At 38.1% G+C, this 14,192-nt stretch overlaps 1 protein-coding gene across 2 annotated transcripts in view; it reads left to right on the plus strand.

The window, feature by feature from the left end:
• The window catches only part of LOC134790924 (pseudouridylate synthase RPUSD2-like), a 636,573-nt gene continuing 622,381 nt past the window's right edge, over positions 1–14,192 (plus strand). The window contains exon 1 of one of the 2 annotated variants that reach the window (XM_063761934.1): positions 1–458. In XM_063761934.1, the coding sequence (XP_063618004.1) occupies positions 78–458 (381 nt within the window). In that variant the 5' untranslated portion in view covers positions 1–77. The remainder of the gene's footprint in view (positions 459–14,192) is intronic. The other variant, XM_063761933.1, reaches the window with a different exon arrangement.

A 14,192-nucleotide genomic window follows, 5' to 3' on the forward strand; every position in this document is an offset into this window, starting at 1 on the left:
TGTAAAATGTGTAATAAGTTTGTTAAATATTTAGTGTAGTGTTAAATATACGTGTGTTTTATAGTAATAAGACTTAAATGCTTAAATTCATCAATAAAATAATAAAGTTAACAACCTCTCAAATAACAAACCGACTGCTTTTATCAAAAGCTTTTAGACCCGCGTTTGTGTTTGAAAATCAGTTTGAAATGGCTGGCGTTTCGTCTAAGATGAAAAACGATATGAATTTGGATGAAAATCCAAGTAAAAAACTTAAATTGACTTTAAATGATGTGGCTACTAGAACTGTAGCCACCATGTGTGGTGCTTGGAGACCGGAGGAAGAAGACGGAGGCATGATCCTGGTATTCCAGACTAGGAAAGCCTGCCTGAGCCCGGACCCTGAAAAGGAATCAGACTTTCCGGAGAATGTGGAGGACTTTTGGGATGCGGCTTTGCACTGCAGCGGCGATGAACAGGTTAGTACTAATAATTAAGTAAAATTTATTTTTTTAAGTGCAGTGTTTCAAATAGGCTAATTCAAATAATATTAAGCAGTCTAATTTAATTATTTTCCTATAAGCAAAGAAAACAATTTTATTATTGATAAAAGCGCCATCTATCATTTTCCCCTAGTACTACTACTATTCTATGGTTACCAACTTGAGAACATAATAAGTGATTCCGTGTAATGACAATAGATGGCGCTTTTACGGTAAGGTTGTCAGCGCCATCTCTCAGTTTATATTCAAACCAATACGCTTTAATGGTTGCTCAAACAAACTTGGCGTGTGTTGCAATGATGAAGTTTATCATAAAAATCATAGATGGCGTTCTTCCACGAAAATAGAAATAGACGAATAAAAGTTTTTATTTGTGTATAATTAATAACAACTGTGTAAAACGAAACCAATTGTGTAAAATTATGTCTTTATTTTAGGTACTGATTAAAGGTTGTCCAATGTCCAGCATCAATACTCCTCAGTAAAAAGTTATTTTTAATGATGAGATAGAAACCAAACCCAACAAGAAAACTTTTTTCAATTCTACGGCTAACATATTTAATTATATACTAAGTACTTTATTTTGAATGTATAGTTCATGAGTAAACGAATGAGGCCTCAATAAACCGAAGTAGAACCGAATAAATCTGTAAACTTTCGAAAAATATAGTTCTTTTGCCAGCACAGCACTCGAGTTTAAGTCAAGAACTACCTACTTACTTAATACTAGTTAGAACAAAAACAATGTCCTCTGGAATAAATGGGAATAACGCTAAGTCCTTAACCCAGCTGGCTATTGAATTGTATATTTAGAAGGTCGAAGTCATTACGAACAAAGCACTTAGTCGGTAAAAGCCCGCTGGGCTACATGGCCAGACGTAATGGACATCGATATTTAGGTATTCATTAAGTTTGCCTTGGCCTTTTCTTTTATATACACTGAGACAAAACGAATGATGACATTGATGGCATACCAAGTAAAGGGGCCCACTGATTAACAGTCCGCCGGACGGTATCGGCCTGTCAGTTGTTCGGAACTGTCAAAAGTTTGTTCTAACTGACAGGCCGATGCCGTCCGGCGGACTGTTAATCAGTGGGCCCCTATACAACTGCAAAAATCAAGCTGAAATTAACCGTGTTCTCATAAGTTTATTGTTCATAGTTAAAATGTTGAACGTTGTTATTTGGGTAGGTAACCTAAGGGTGGTACTCCACCTGTCAGATTTCCTTGTCCAATGTCATTGCGTCTCACTCTCTCACTAAGCAAAATGTGAGACGCAATACACATTGGACAAAGAAATTGGATAGGTAGAATACCATTCTAAGGCAGTATGGATTAAAAATGGGTTTGCTGTCTAAGGCGAAGGCAAACTGTCACTGCCAGCTATCCGCTAGGCGGGTTCCCGGTTCGTAGGGGGCTATTACGTCATTTCAAATTAGGAGGGGGGGGGGTCTGGAAATCGGATAATGGTAGCATGACGTAGGAGGAAACGGGGTCATTTGAAGCATGATTTTTGGATGATTTTAGGGGGGTGGGGTCAAAAATCGTCAAAAATAGATTACGTAATTTATGGACAGCCCCTAAGCCATTTTCGCCACAAAGCGGAAAACACTTGTCATCGGCTACGCTCGTAGTGCGTAGCTCGCGCTGGTAGTGAGTGTTCGCATTCGCTGTGTTTCAACAATCCGTACAAAGTAATTCACGAAAAAACATTTTAATCATACTTATTTCCATCGTAATAAGTTTATGCTTATTTCATAAATCAAAAGCGATGAGATGAGTCAAGTTAATGAATCGTCAATATTAAGGGTCCGTTAATTACTTTTAAGCCTATTTATATTTAGACGGGACCTCCTGAAATTAACGGGGTTTTAATGAAGCTTGGTGTTGATCCTGTTTTAATATTGTATCACTTGATTATGGGGAGATTTGAACCCGGTTGTTGGGGTATTACGAATGTAAATAAGTATACATATTTAAAGAGGTAGGTACGTTTAAATTATTAAAAAGTTGACCAGTTTATTAAAAATATATCCTTAAGTATAAAATTGTAGTTTTTAGGGCTCCGTACCCAAAGGGTAAAAACGGGACCCTATTACTAAGACTCCGCTGTCCGTCCGTCTGTCTGTCACCAGGCTGTATCTCATGAACCGTGATCGTGATAGCTAGGCAGTTGAAATTTTCACAGATGATGTATTTCTGTTGCCGCTATCACAACAAATACTAAAAACAGAATAAAATAAATATTTAAGTGGGGCTCCCATACAACAAACGTGATTATTTTACCGGTTTTTGCGTAAAGGTACGGAACTTTTCGTGCGCGAGTCTGACACGCACTTGGCCGGTTTTTTCTATCTAGCATGTGTCCTTGATTAAAACGTGTAAAAATTCAATATAAAAACTACAATTTCGCGTAAAGTTGACAGTCCATTTCCGACGACAGCAGCACTACCATTCATTTTACTATGGAAATTGACAATAACACGGACGCGTTTGTACTAATAGTGCAGCTGCGGTCAGAAATGGAATGTTACCCTAAGCCTCCTCTTAATAAAATATTTCCTGTCTAGCGACACTTGGACACGACAATATAACAAAAGAAACAAACTGAGAAAGGGAATGTAAGACGGGCGCTGAATATTTTAAAAGAAAAAAGACCTGCAGTTATAAGTTTTCAGTCATAGAATTAGTGTCCGACCGAAACATGTTTTTTTGCCGAAACCGAAACCGAAACCGAATGTTCGGCTTTGGCTCTAGTTTCGGCCGAAACCGAAACCGAAACCGAACCTTTTGTAGACTTGTTAAAATCGTTGAAAAAATGTCATAAAACCGCTTTTACACCCATATTATGGAGCTGTCAACACCCAATGTCCTTGAAATTGATGTTACTTAAGCAGTTTTTTAAGAAAATTATTAGAGTTAGACCAAGATAATTCTGCAACGATTTTGATAACACACGCAGTGCAAGTGTTATTTTAAACGCCAAAACTTCTATGAAATTATGACGTATAAATAACATTTGCACTTAACACTGCGTATGCTATCAAAATAATTGCATAATTTTCTTAGTCTAACTCTATTCATTCACCAGTCAAGCGTTAGCTCTCATACTCATACTCTCATGTATCTACATGTTAATGTAGATACAGGGTCAACCAAAAACGCGAGCGCAGCGAGCGCGAAATTTTTTTGTTAAAATATCGCAAGGCCGGGTACCGATCTTCACCTGGGCTTAAACGTCCGAAGTGTCCCAGTGAGGCGAACTTTCATCATGTTTCATGCGAAGTCAAAGCCACGCTTCAGGCTTCAGGATAAGTAGTTGAGCACAGACTCCAACCAATGTCCATTGTATTAAAAAGCGAGATATTTCCTTGAGCGCTGGTGGCCTAGCGGTAAGAGCGTGCGACTTTCAATCCGAAGGTCGCAGGTATAAACCCCGGCTCGTACCAATGAGTTTTTCGGAACTACTATTTGCTGTTCGGTGAAGGAAAAACATCGCGAGGGAGCCGGACTAGTCCCAATAAGGCCTAGTTTACTCTCTGGGTTCGAAGGTCAGTCTGATGGCAGTCGCTTTTGTAAAAACTAGTGCCTACGCCAATTCTTGGGATTAGTTGTCAATTGGACCTCAGGCTCCCATGAGCCGTGGCAAAAATTCCGGGATTACGCGAGGAAGATGATGAGTTTTCTTATTATTCCTTTGCCCAGGCCCAGTATTTAACATGCGACAGTGCTATCTCATTAACTCCGATACAATTAGACAGTGTGCACGTTATAGCTATTAACAGCCTCTTAAGACTGCGTCTAGTGGCGCCCTCATTAGTGGAATTGTGTTTTGATAATAAACCAATTAATTACTGTACCTATACATGAATCAGTATATGTAGGTACATATGAATATTTTTGTCCTACTTATTCCCCAACTTTTGGTCTCAGTCACATAGTTTAGTTTCATAGTACGAAGTACCATTTCGTAAGTTTCGGCCCGGCCGAAAGGTTCGGCCGTTTTTTGGCCGAAACCGAAACTACAGCCGAAACATGATTTTTTGGCCGAAACTGGCCGAAACCGAAACCGAAACCGAACCTTCGGTCGGACACTACATAGAATGGACATTAAAATATTTTAAATTAGTGCTACAGAGGACATAAATAGTCAGAGTAACAGATTTATACAACCATCATCGGACTCCGGCAAATACTTGTTGCAAACTCGGATATTTTGCGCCTCTCCAGCTCCATCGAACAGAAATACATACCTAGTACCGAGGTATAGTACCTATAATATGTGTTATATTAATATGTATTATATATGTGTATTTATATTAGAATGTAGGCTAAAGGTTTTAATTATTTACTTGGGTAATAATTGAACCATTTACTTTTCTGTACATGTGTTCGTTTGTCTGTCTTTTTCATTTGTCTACTCTCAATCGCCAAAGGTTGACTGGAAGAGATCCTTTATAGGGATAAGTTCGCCTTTGTACATTGTATACTTTCTTTTAATTGTATCTTAACCTGTCTTATGTACAATAAAGTGTTTACATACATACATACCTACATACATAATACCTATAATATAATATTACACCTATTAGTACCTATAATACTACATACGTCAATAGAGCCGGAAAGCGGCAACTTCGTTTAGCACAGCGTGCCGAACGTTGACGCTTTCTGCACGGAGAACAGAAAAATAGTATCACACCTCGAGCAGTAAATAAAAAACCGGACAAGTGCGAGTCGGACTCGCCCACCGAGGGTTCCGTACTTTTTAGTATTTGTTGTTATAGCGGCAACAAAAATACATCATCTGTGAAAATTTCAACTGCCTAGCTATCACGGTTCATGAGATACAGCCTGGTGACAGACGGACGGACGGACAGCGGAGTCTTAGTAATAGGGTCCCGTTTTTATCCCTTAGGTACAGAACCCTAAAAAGCCTCAGATCATGTAATTGTAAGCTGAGGTGAACTGAATTTCTTACTAGATACTTGGAATATGAAACACACTATCGAAATATCTAGTAGTCTAATAGAACTAGGAGTTGGGCATAATTGTGAAGTACTGTAAATGTAGAGGCAGAACACGGAAATCAATTAGCATAAATGCGTAGATAAGGTAACTGCTTTTTTCAGAATTACAATAAAATGATATTCTATAAAGAAATAAGATGATCGAACTGTTAAGTAATTACTCTGGCAAATTCATTTCTCTGCGATACCGCTGAGGCAAATAGTGAATGAGATGCTTAATATTCATGAATTTCAGTTAGTAATAGCTTTATTCATAAAACAGGGCCTAGCTAGCAAACACATTTCAATGTAATGGACTAGAAAACATGGCAAAGTAATTAAGAAAGAGAACAATGCGAAATTGAAGCTATTTGCATGGAGGAACGATAAAGTTTTTAGCTGTTCTAGTTTATGAGTTTCGTAATTGTTATTACGACTAAAATTTTCTTGCAAAATGTTGTTCGGGACGGTTTTTAATTAATTTGACAATGTCACGTCTGCTGTATTAAATGCTATGTGAGCTTTAGGGGTAAATTTGACTCTTATAGTTGAGTGTGACGTGGCTACCTTAAGTTCACTTGTCTCAATTATTTAGACTATAAGTAGTATAGTGGCTAACTTTCAATAATTGACAATAGATCGCTAGTCTTGTCACTTATTAGCACCGCAAGGCGTTAGTTTTGGATTAATTTTAGAACATGTGGAAAACGTTGGAGTGCTACACAGCGAAAATCGATTAAAAAAATAGACTTTTTAGTGTTCTAGATTTTTTAATCAAATTTTGAAATCGGAAATCTGCTGCACATCCTGTAGAACTAAACACAGCCAATCTTGTTCATTTAGCTTCACAAGTGCCTAATTCTTAGTCAAACGACGTCCAAGAAGCCAAATTGATTCGGGTCGGCCCAAAAAGATTTTTAAAAGGCCCATCGTTTCCTGTAATTGTTCCAATCACTTATTTAGTACCGGGGTATCTAAGGCTCCGATGAACCAGTGTAAGCATGCTCTCTGACTACTTATAAATGAAGCCCGACCAGGAAAATACATGATTATTGTCAATAGAGGACGCTGTTATTCTCATGTATGTGGTGACAGTTCAGTTTAGTACGAAAATTTAGTTCCAATGGAATTCCGCAATATGGCGCGTGATCATATATTACTGGTCTAGCTTTACATATGAGCTAGGTACCGATTTAAGCTCCATGTATGTTTAAATCGGAATGGATTCAGAGAAATCATCGATTTGGTGTTCTTTGTGAACCGTGCTTAACTTACTTCGTTCTGATAGTTATCAATTCCTCGATCAAGACAAAATCCTGTGATTTCTCCAAGCCATTGATTTTCATTGAATACACACATAGGGGTCAAGGTAGCTCTTAAGGTCCTCTATCATTGGCCTTCGTTTAATCCACACTGAACGCGACTTTTTGTGTAAATGCACCTGTAATTGTAAAGTATATCTCGGTCACGTTAAAGTGGTTATTCAGACCACCATTCGCGCCCACGCGTGCGGCGCATTAAGAATACGGCCTTGGCCTATTAATGAGGCTGCCTGTTTAAAGAGCCCCTTACAAATGGGCCCAATTAGCCACTGGCCTTTGTATATCTTGCCCTTATTAAAAAGATAAATAACTGGGGCGCTGGAGCGTTTAAGTTAAGGTGTGATTTTGAGGGCAAGAAGAAAAATGTTCAAGGAAATTGATGTAAAATGGGAACCGAGGTATTTCCGAGAAACAGGCATTGAACGAATACCATAAGGCTACTCTTACGTCAAAAGTGTGCTCATAGAGCAGAGCTCGGCAAACCTTGAAGAGCCGCAAATGTTGTTTTCCTTGGTCTGGGAACTCCAAGTGTTAATATTTTGAGTGGCTTGAAGAGCCGCAATAGTACCTCCAAAGAGCTAGAGCCGCGGTTTGCCGACCCCTGTCGTAGAGCATGACGTTGCTCAGTTAGTTGCTTTTAGGCTGGTCTTTACAAATAGCCATGATGGATTGCCGGGTGTTGACTAAAGAATAGTGAAACGCGTTTAAAAATTAAATCTTCATCGGCTGCACACAACTCTTTATTTATATTTTCCGATTTTTCTATGGAGTTAAAAATCAAGCGGTATTACAAATTATAATTCAATCTTAGCTGAAGTAGCGTAAAACAAAAAAAGCGAGATCTCTTGGATCTTCTTTCCCGGAGATTCGAATGAAGAAAGTTTGCCATTCGAGTAAGTACGGTTTCTGATCAATTGAATATTTCTTTACCTCACGAGACCTTATAAAGTACAGGATCATCGTTGAGATAAAGCATAAGAATAAGAGAGGAAGAATAAGTCAGGACATTTATAGAGATTTAAAAACATTAAAATATATATTTTTTGTCTTAGAACTTTTATTTTGTTTGCTTAGAACTTTTTAAGTACCTAAGTTTGAAGTTGCGAATAAAAACCATGACCGCAGAAAAGATTTATTTATCCAATTGTAAGCTAGGAGACTAAGTCAGGTGTCACGGTGTCTAAATCTTCAGATGGTCCAGGATACGAGAGTCGGGGCAGCGCCGAAAGATGTGTTTCGCTCCTCCTCGCCGCATTTGCAAAGTGGTGAACAGTGAAGTAGTGGTAAAGTTGACGAAATATAAAATGAGCCGATCTTGTCCAAATTTGTTCGAGAGATCGGCTATATTTCGTCAACCTTAATAGCATGTACTAATGATACGTACAGTAAGAAACAGCGCGTAGTCAGCCCCTGTCTAACCAAAGCGATGTTTGAGTTTGATAAAGGATTAAATATGACTAAGGGCGATTGTGCACTACAATGAATTTTACTGTCCGGCAGTCCGAGATTTTACGGTCCGATATGGCACGCCATTAAATGTATATAGTAGCTTGTGCACTAGACGTAATTTTACCGTCCGACATTTTACTTTTCCCCATTCCGGACAGTTTTTTTCCGGCCCGAGATGACAGCTATGAAAAACGTGTTTATGCTTGTGCACTGCGTCTGGAATTAGTATTATTCATGACTTGGCCGAGCGGGGGCGGGCTAGGGGAGATGTGTGTTTTGCCTGCGAGTAAAAAGACGGACAAGTGCACAAGCCAATCATCGTTTTTTTCATGCCATATCGGACCATGAAAACTCGGACTGCCGGACAGTAAAATTCATTGTAGTGCACAATCGCCCTAGAGGATTCATTTTCATCCCTAATATGTGCGCAAAAGTAACGCAACACGCTAATAAAAGACAGACGTCGAAACGCGTTCCCAATACGGTATGATATCGAACGTCTTCGATTGATCATCGATCAAGCTCTTCTGGAGACCAATTCGAATGTAATTTTATTATCATTCGAGCGTGCACTTCGCTCGTATTTGCTCGTACATATTTTGGCGCGTTTGAGACGCACGGGCGACTAATAACAAAATATACATAATTTTCATCGTTTTTAATTTTGATCAAGCGCATGTCAAGCGGACCCCAGGCTCCCATTGAGCCGTGGCAAAATGCCGGGATAACGCGAGGAGGAGGAAGAAGAAGAAGACACATAATTTTCATATCGAGAGATACCCGTCTGAGAGGTCATCACTTAAAGTTAGAAAGGCATAGGTCCCACAACTCCCACAGTAACCCATACAAATACTTTTTGAGCAACCGAGTAGTGAGGGCTTGGAAAAAACTCCCCGAAGATGTGGTTTCAGCACAAAATGTGAACCAATTTAAAAATAAATTAGACAAGCACACCTATACATCTACTTCAACGATAACTGTCAATGATTACTGGATACAGGCAATATCAGGCCCCAATTTCACCACGGTGACTGGTGCGACAATTGTAAAATCACTGTTGCTGACGTCACAGGTATCCATGGGCTACGGTTACCGCTTACCATCGGGCGGGCCGTATTCCTGTTTGCCACCATCATTGTATTATTAAAAAAAACTTTATTATATCGGAATAAAACAGATATTTATTTTGCGAAGTTTCTGACAATTGTCAAGATTTAGAAGAATTGTAGGTAATTATTGACAGGTAATGAGTTATATGTCGGAATTTCGTGACAATTGTAGTGTTCCTTGTGACAATTGTCATAAACTTAGCAAGAGAAATATCTGTTTTTTTCCGATATAATAAAGTTTTTTTTAATAAAACAATGATGGTGGCAAACAGGAATACGGCCCGCCCGATGGTAAGCGGTATCCGTAGCACATGGATGCCTGTGACGTCAGCAACAGTGATGTTTTACAATTGTCGCACCTGTCACCGTGGTGAAATTGGAGCTTGTTACAACTGCCTGCCTGCTTACAGAATAATAATAATAATATCGGAATGTAAGTTCAAATTGGCCTTCTGCTTTAGTTTTCAATCTATCGCAGGAGTCACAATCATCTTAACGTTGAACTGCTTACTTCAACTGAGAAATTTTCAAATCACTTCAACTCCGCAAGTTTTAATGTAAAATTGCTTCAATTGAAAAGCGTTTTACATTGAAAATTGTCCCGTAGCCACCATCAATTCACAGCTAGAATTTCCATTTTCCCGGAGCAAACGCGTTGGAAAATAGAGGAGAACACAATTTTTCTTATTCAGAACCTCTGCTCTGCTTGAATAAAATTCCAATTCCCTATGCGGTATTCAGAAACGCTTCTTCAAACACTCTTCTTGTAATGTTGGTCAAGATGTTGACGTCTTTTAAGTGAGCATCTTGAGTTAATTTTAATGTTTTTTCTTTAATACATAGTCCTTCTTTCAAACTTTAGTCATTTTGACATGTTTTCTCGCAATCTTATAATCATGTAAGATGTTAATACTGTTTTGGAAAAAAATGTAGATGTCCAGCGAGCTGCAAAATTCCATGGACGCATTATGAACAATTTCATTCATAAAATGGCTAAGTAGGTATGCAATTTTGCAGTTGGGTGTACCTGGACTTGTCAATTGCTGGCTCTTGTCAGGTAAAGACCTTTTTTAATACAGTTGCTCAAAAAGTGCTACTTTTCGTAGCTGTTTAGCGTTCGCAAAGTTGTTTTTTGCGAACTAGTGCTTTTTACTATTCCAGATTTTTTAAATTTAATTCTGACCGTAACCGATAGGTCCACACCAAAGAGTTTGGATGTTCAAAAACTTTATATAATTTTTATTTTGCCATTAAACATTTATTACGTACAAAAAGTATTGTTACAAGATAAAAAGTAAATATTTATTAGTTAGTAATAAATAAAACGTTATATAATACGATGTTTCACTAAAAAACTTTTTTTATTATTTGGCTGAATGGAACTATCATTGCCACGTTGGCTGCCGTTAACAGAAAAAATAAAAAAATAAAAAGTAAAACCGGCGCCCGCCATTTTCACGTAAAATTTAGTTGTATCCAAATAATTAACTTAAATTGCAACTGTAAGAGTGTTTTTGTATGAAATGAGTTAATGTGATTAATTTTTGCAATGTAAATCAACTCTGAACGTAGTTTATAGTGCTGTAGGTATAATACCTACAGAATAGAATATCATTCAAGTTCAAGGGAAAATTCGTAACTGTAAGTGTAATACTCATGTAACCAATATTTGTTTTATTTAGCTTTTTTCGCAAAAGTATTAAAAAACGTCGTTCAATGTACGTGTGGAAGTGTTAGTATTTACTTGTCCCGTGTCTTTTATTCGCCTACGGCTCATAAAATACATCTCGGGACTCGTAAATAATAACACACTTTCCACACTTGCATTGAAATGTACTATTATTTGCGATTCGTTGTTACTCGTAGTTGATCAAAATATTAATATACTAGGTATTATAATACTCGTAAATTCAAGAATAAAGAACTTTGCCTTTTTATCGCCCACTCAGTTTTATGAAACAAACGGGATCACGACGAAGATTATATATATTTTCCCGTGTGTGGGTGTGTTAGTAGCTCAGAAAATAGTACTTGAAGGCACGTAAGATTCCAACACCCACGTAGGTAACTAACAAGTTCAATAGATACGCCTCCACCCACTCAGCTGGAAAACGGAACCCGAAAATACCCAAAAAATATGGCTGGATATATCACTCCTATGGTCTATGATTATTTATTTTTCAATAAGGTTATATTATGGGGTAAGATAAACATTGGGGCAAGAGAAACACTTGTAGGAAATCCTTATACTGTTTCTCTTACCCTTCATAACCTTAATCAATTTATGACATGATCTGGGACAAATCTAGGACTTAAAAACGAGTGTTCATAACTGATACCTTGAAGGTTCAATACTGGTGTCGTCGCTTTAATAGCGCACCGCACTGGCAATTAAATATTCTCTTCCTTCTTTTTTAAAACTATACATCTGTCTGATATTCCATCCGATCCACAGACAGCCGGGGACAAAGATAAGGCGCCGATAATTGGAGTTCCTTGGAAGTTAGACAGTTAAAATACAGTATAGTGACAATGACAGTAGTCTATTTCTAGACATGTGGGAATTCACATTCAACGTTCAAATAACCGGCCTTTTAACCTAGTCGGTGCCTACTGCCTACGAAGCAGCTGGTTCCGTTCCGGGTTCGAATTACAAATATTTGTTCATGAGTTATAGATGTTTTCGATGATGAGTCTAGTATCCACAAAATAAACCTTAGGTATTGAGTTTACTGTGGGACCGGGTCGATCCGAGTAAAATTGTCTTGTTTGTTTAATTAAATCTTGGACGCACCGCCGTTTCGTGGTATCAACTATTCTGAGTTAGGGTGGTATTCCACCTGTCCAATGTGTATTTGCGTCTCACCTTTGGCTTAATGAGAGAGTGAAACGCAATGCACATTGGACCAAGAAATTGGACAGGTGGAATACCAGCCTTAGTTAGCTGTACCCTCACAGCGCAGGCTCAGTGTGTGTCGTCACTAGTTTTTTGTGAGCAGTCTGAGCATGCATCTTTGTTTGAAGATATACTACTCTTTATAAATGTACTCTGATTCTTCAGAACTTTGACAGTTAAGAGCTCGGATATTGCAGACAGGAATTAAATGCATTGCTTTTTTGATGGATGACTTGAGGAAATTATATTCAGAACTTGGTTGAAAGTGGGTTGAGGGAAATTAAACGACCTGATACGTTGTTAAACTATTATGAATGATTGCAATTTTGCTTTTGATACTTAACGAAAAAAATAATCTTTATAACAGTTACTGAATTAAGTAAGGTGTGTGGAGCGCTTAATTGCTGACTAAATAGAACTATTTCTAAGAGAAAACAACATAAGACAAAACATACTGTGCGGTTTTTAAGAGGAATTTCCTCCCGTGGACGCTCCGGCCGTGGAATGAGCTCCCTTCCGTGGTTTTCCCGAGGGTCTACAGTATGGGGTTCATAAAAAAGCCGTGTACAGGTTTTTAAAAGGTCGGTAACGCACATGTAACACCTCTGGAGTTGCAGGCGTCCATAGGCGAGGTGACTGCTAACCACCGGGCATGCTTGTTATAAAAACAAACAAACAACATAACAAAGAAAATACTCAAATACTCGCTCATCGCTGTTCGTTCAGTTTAAAATTCCATGGCCCTATCATTTATAAAGTGTGATTGTAAATATTGTAGGTAATCTCGTTGTTGCGTGACTGAAGTAGTAGTTTTGAGAACATCTGTCATTGTCACGCCTTTATCTAGTATCCTTGCTTTATCACCATTGTTAATTTGAATAGTTATACTCGTATACATAATTTAAAGCATATAAGTGACTATAGGGCATAGGGATATAATTTTATCACAATGTTGTCAATGTTATTTATATAAAAGCTACGAAACAAGCAAGCAGGACAAGGTATCAAACCAATCGGTGGTGTTTTCGAGTGAAATAAAATATTCGATTTGGGGGTGTATTTTTTAGCCTATAAATATTTATCTTAACATGCTACTTTTACCTACTGAAATTTATCCTACTTACATTGGAAAGCTTAAAGACTAATTCAAACTATTCACATCATACAAAGTATATATCATCTGCATTGATACACCCAATATATATGTATTTGTACAAATTATGTTACGTCTAACCCCCTAAAGCCTTACCTCAAATAACCTTCACAATTTCTACCTCAATTTTTTCAAACCATCCACCTCCGTGAATTATGGGCCGTGACGGCTCGACCAAGTTTTTCTATCCTTACGCGCCCCCTGAGACCACGGCCGTTGGAATACATACTCGTAACTGCATTAATATTAATATAGCAACTTTAGATCTTCAGGGCATCGTGTGATCGTGGTTCGACATTCTGATAATGTTTGATTAATATGTTGGTACGTGTGGGACAACTTAAACAACCTTATAGGTATACTCATGGACAATTTAGAGGAACACGAAAAAAAAGGTTTAGTTATTGGACTACAGCACCTAAACTCATGTCAAAATTAGTAATTAAACTTTTTTTTGCGTTCCTCTAAATTTGTCCATGAGTGTAGAACAAAAATAGGAAGGTATTCGTAGAAAACCGGGCAAGTGCGAGTCGGACTCGCGCACGTCGGGTTCCGTACCATAATGCAAAAAACGGCAAAAAAAAAACGGTCACCCATCCAAAGTACTGCATGACCCCGCCCGACGTTGCTTAACTTCGGTCAAAAATCACGTTTGTTGTATGGGAGCCCCACTTAAATCTTTATTTTATTCTGTTTTTAGTATTTGTTGTTATAGCGGCAACAGAAATACATCATCTGTGAAAATTTCAAAGTTCGTGAGATACAGCCTGG

The sequence above is a fragment of the Cydia splendana genome, chromosome 5 (genome assembly GCF_910591565.1).
Source record: "Cydia splendana chromosome 5, ilCydSple1.2, whole genome shotgun sequence".
In the NCBI taxonomy this organism is placed as follows: domain Eukaryota; kingdom Metazoa; phylum Arthropoda; class Insecta; order Lepidoptera; family Tortricidae; genus Cydia; species Cydia splendana.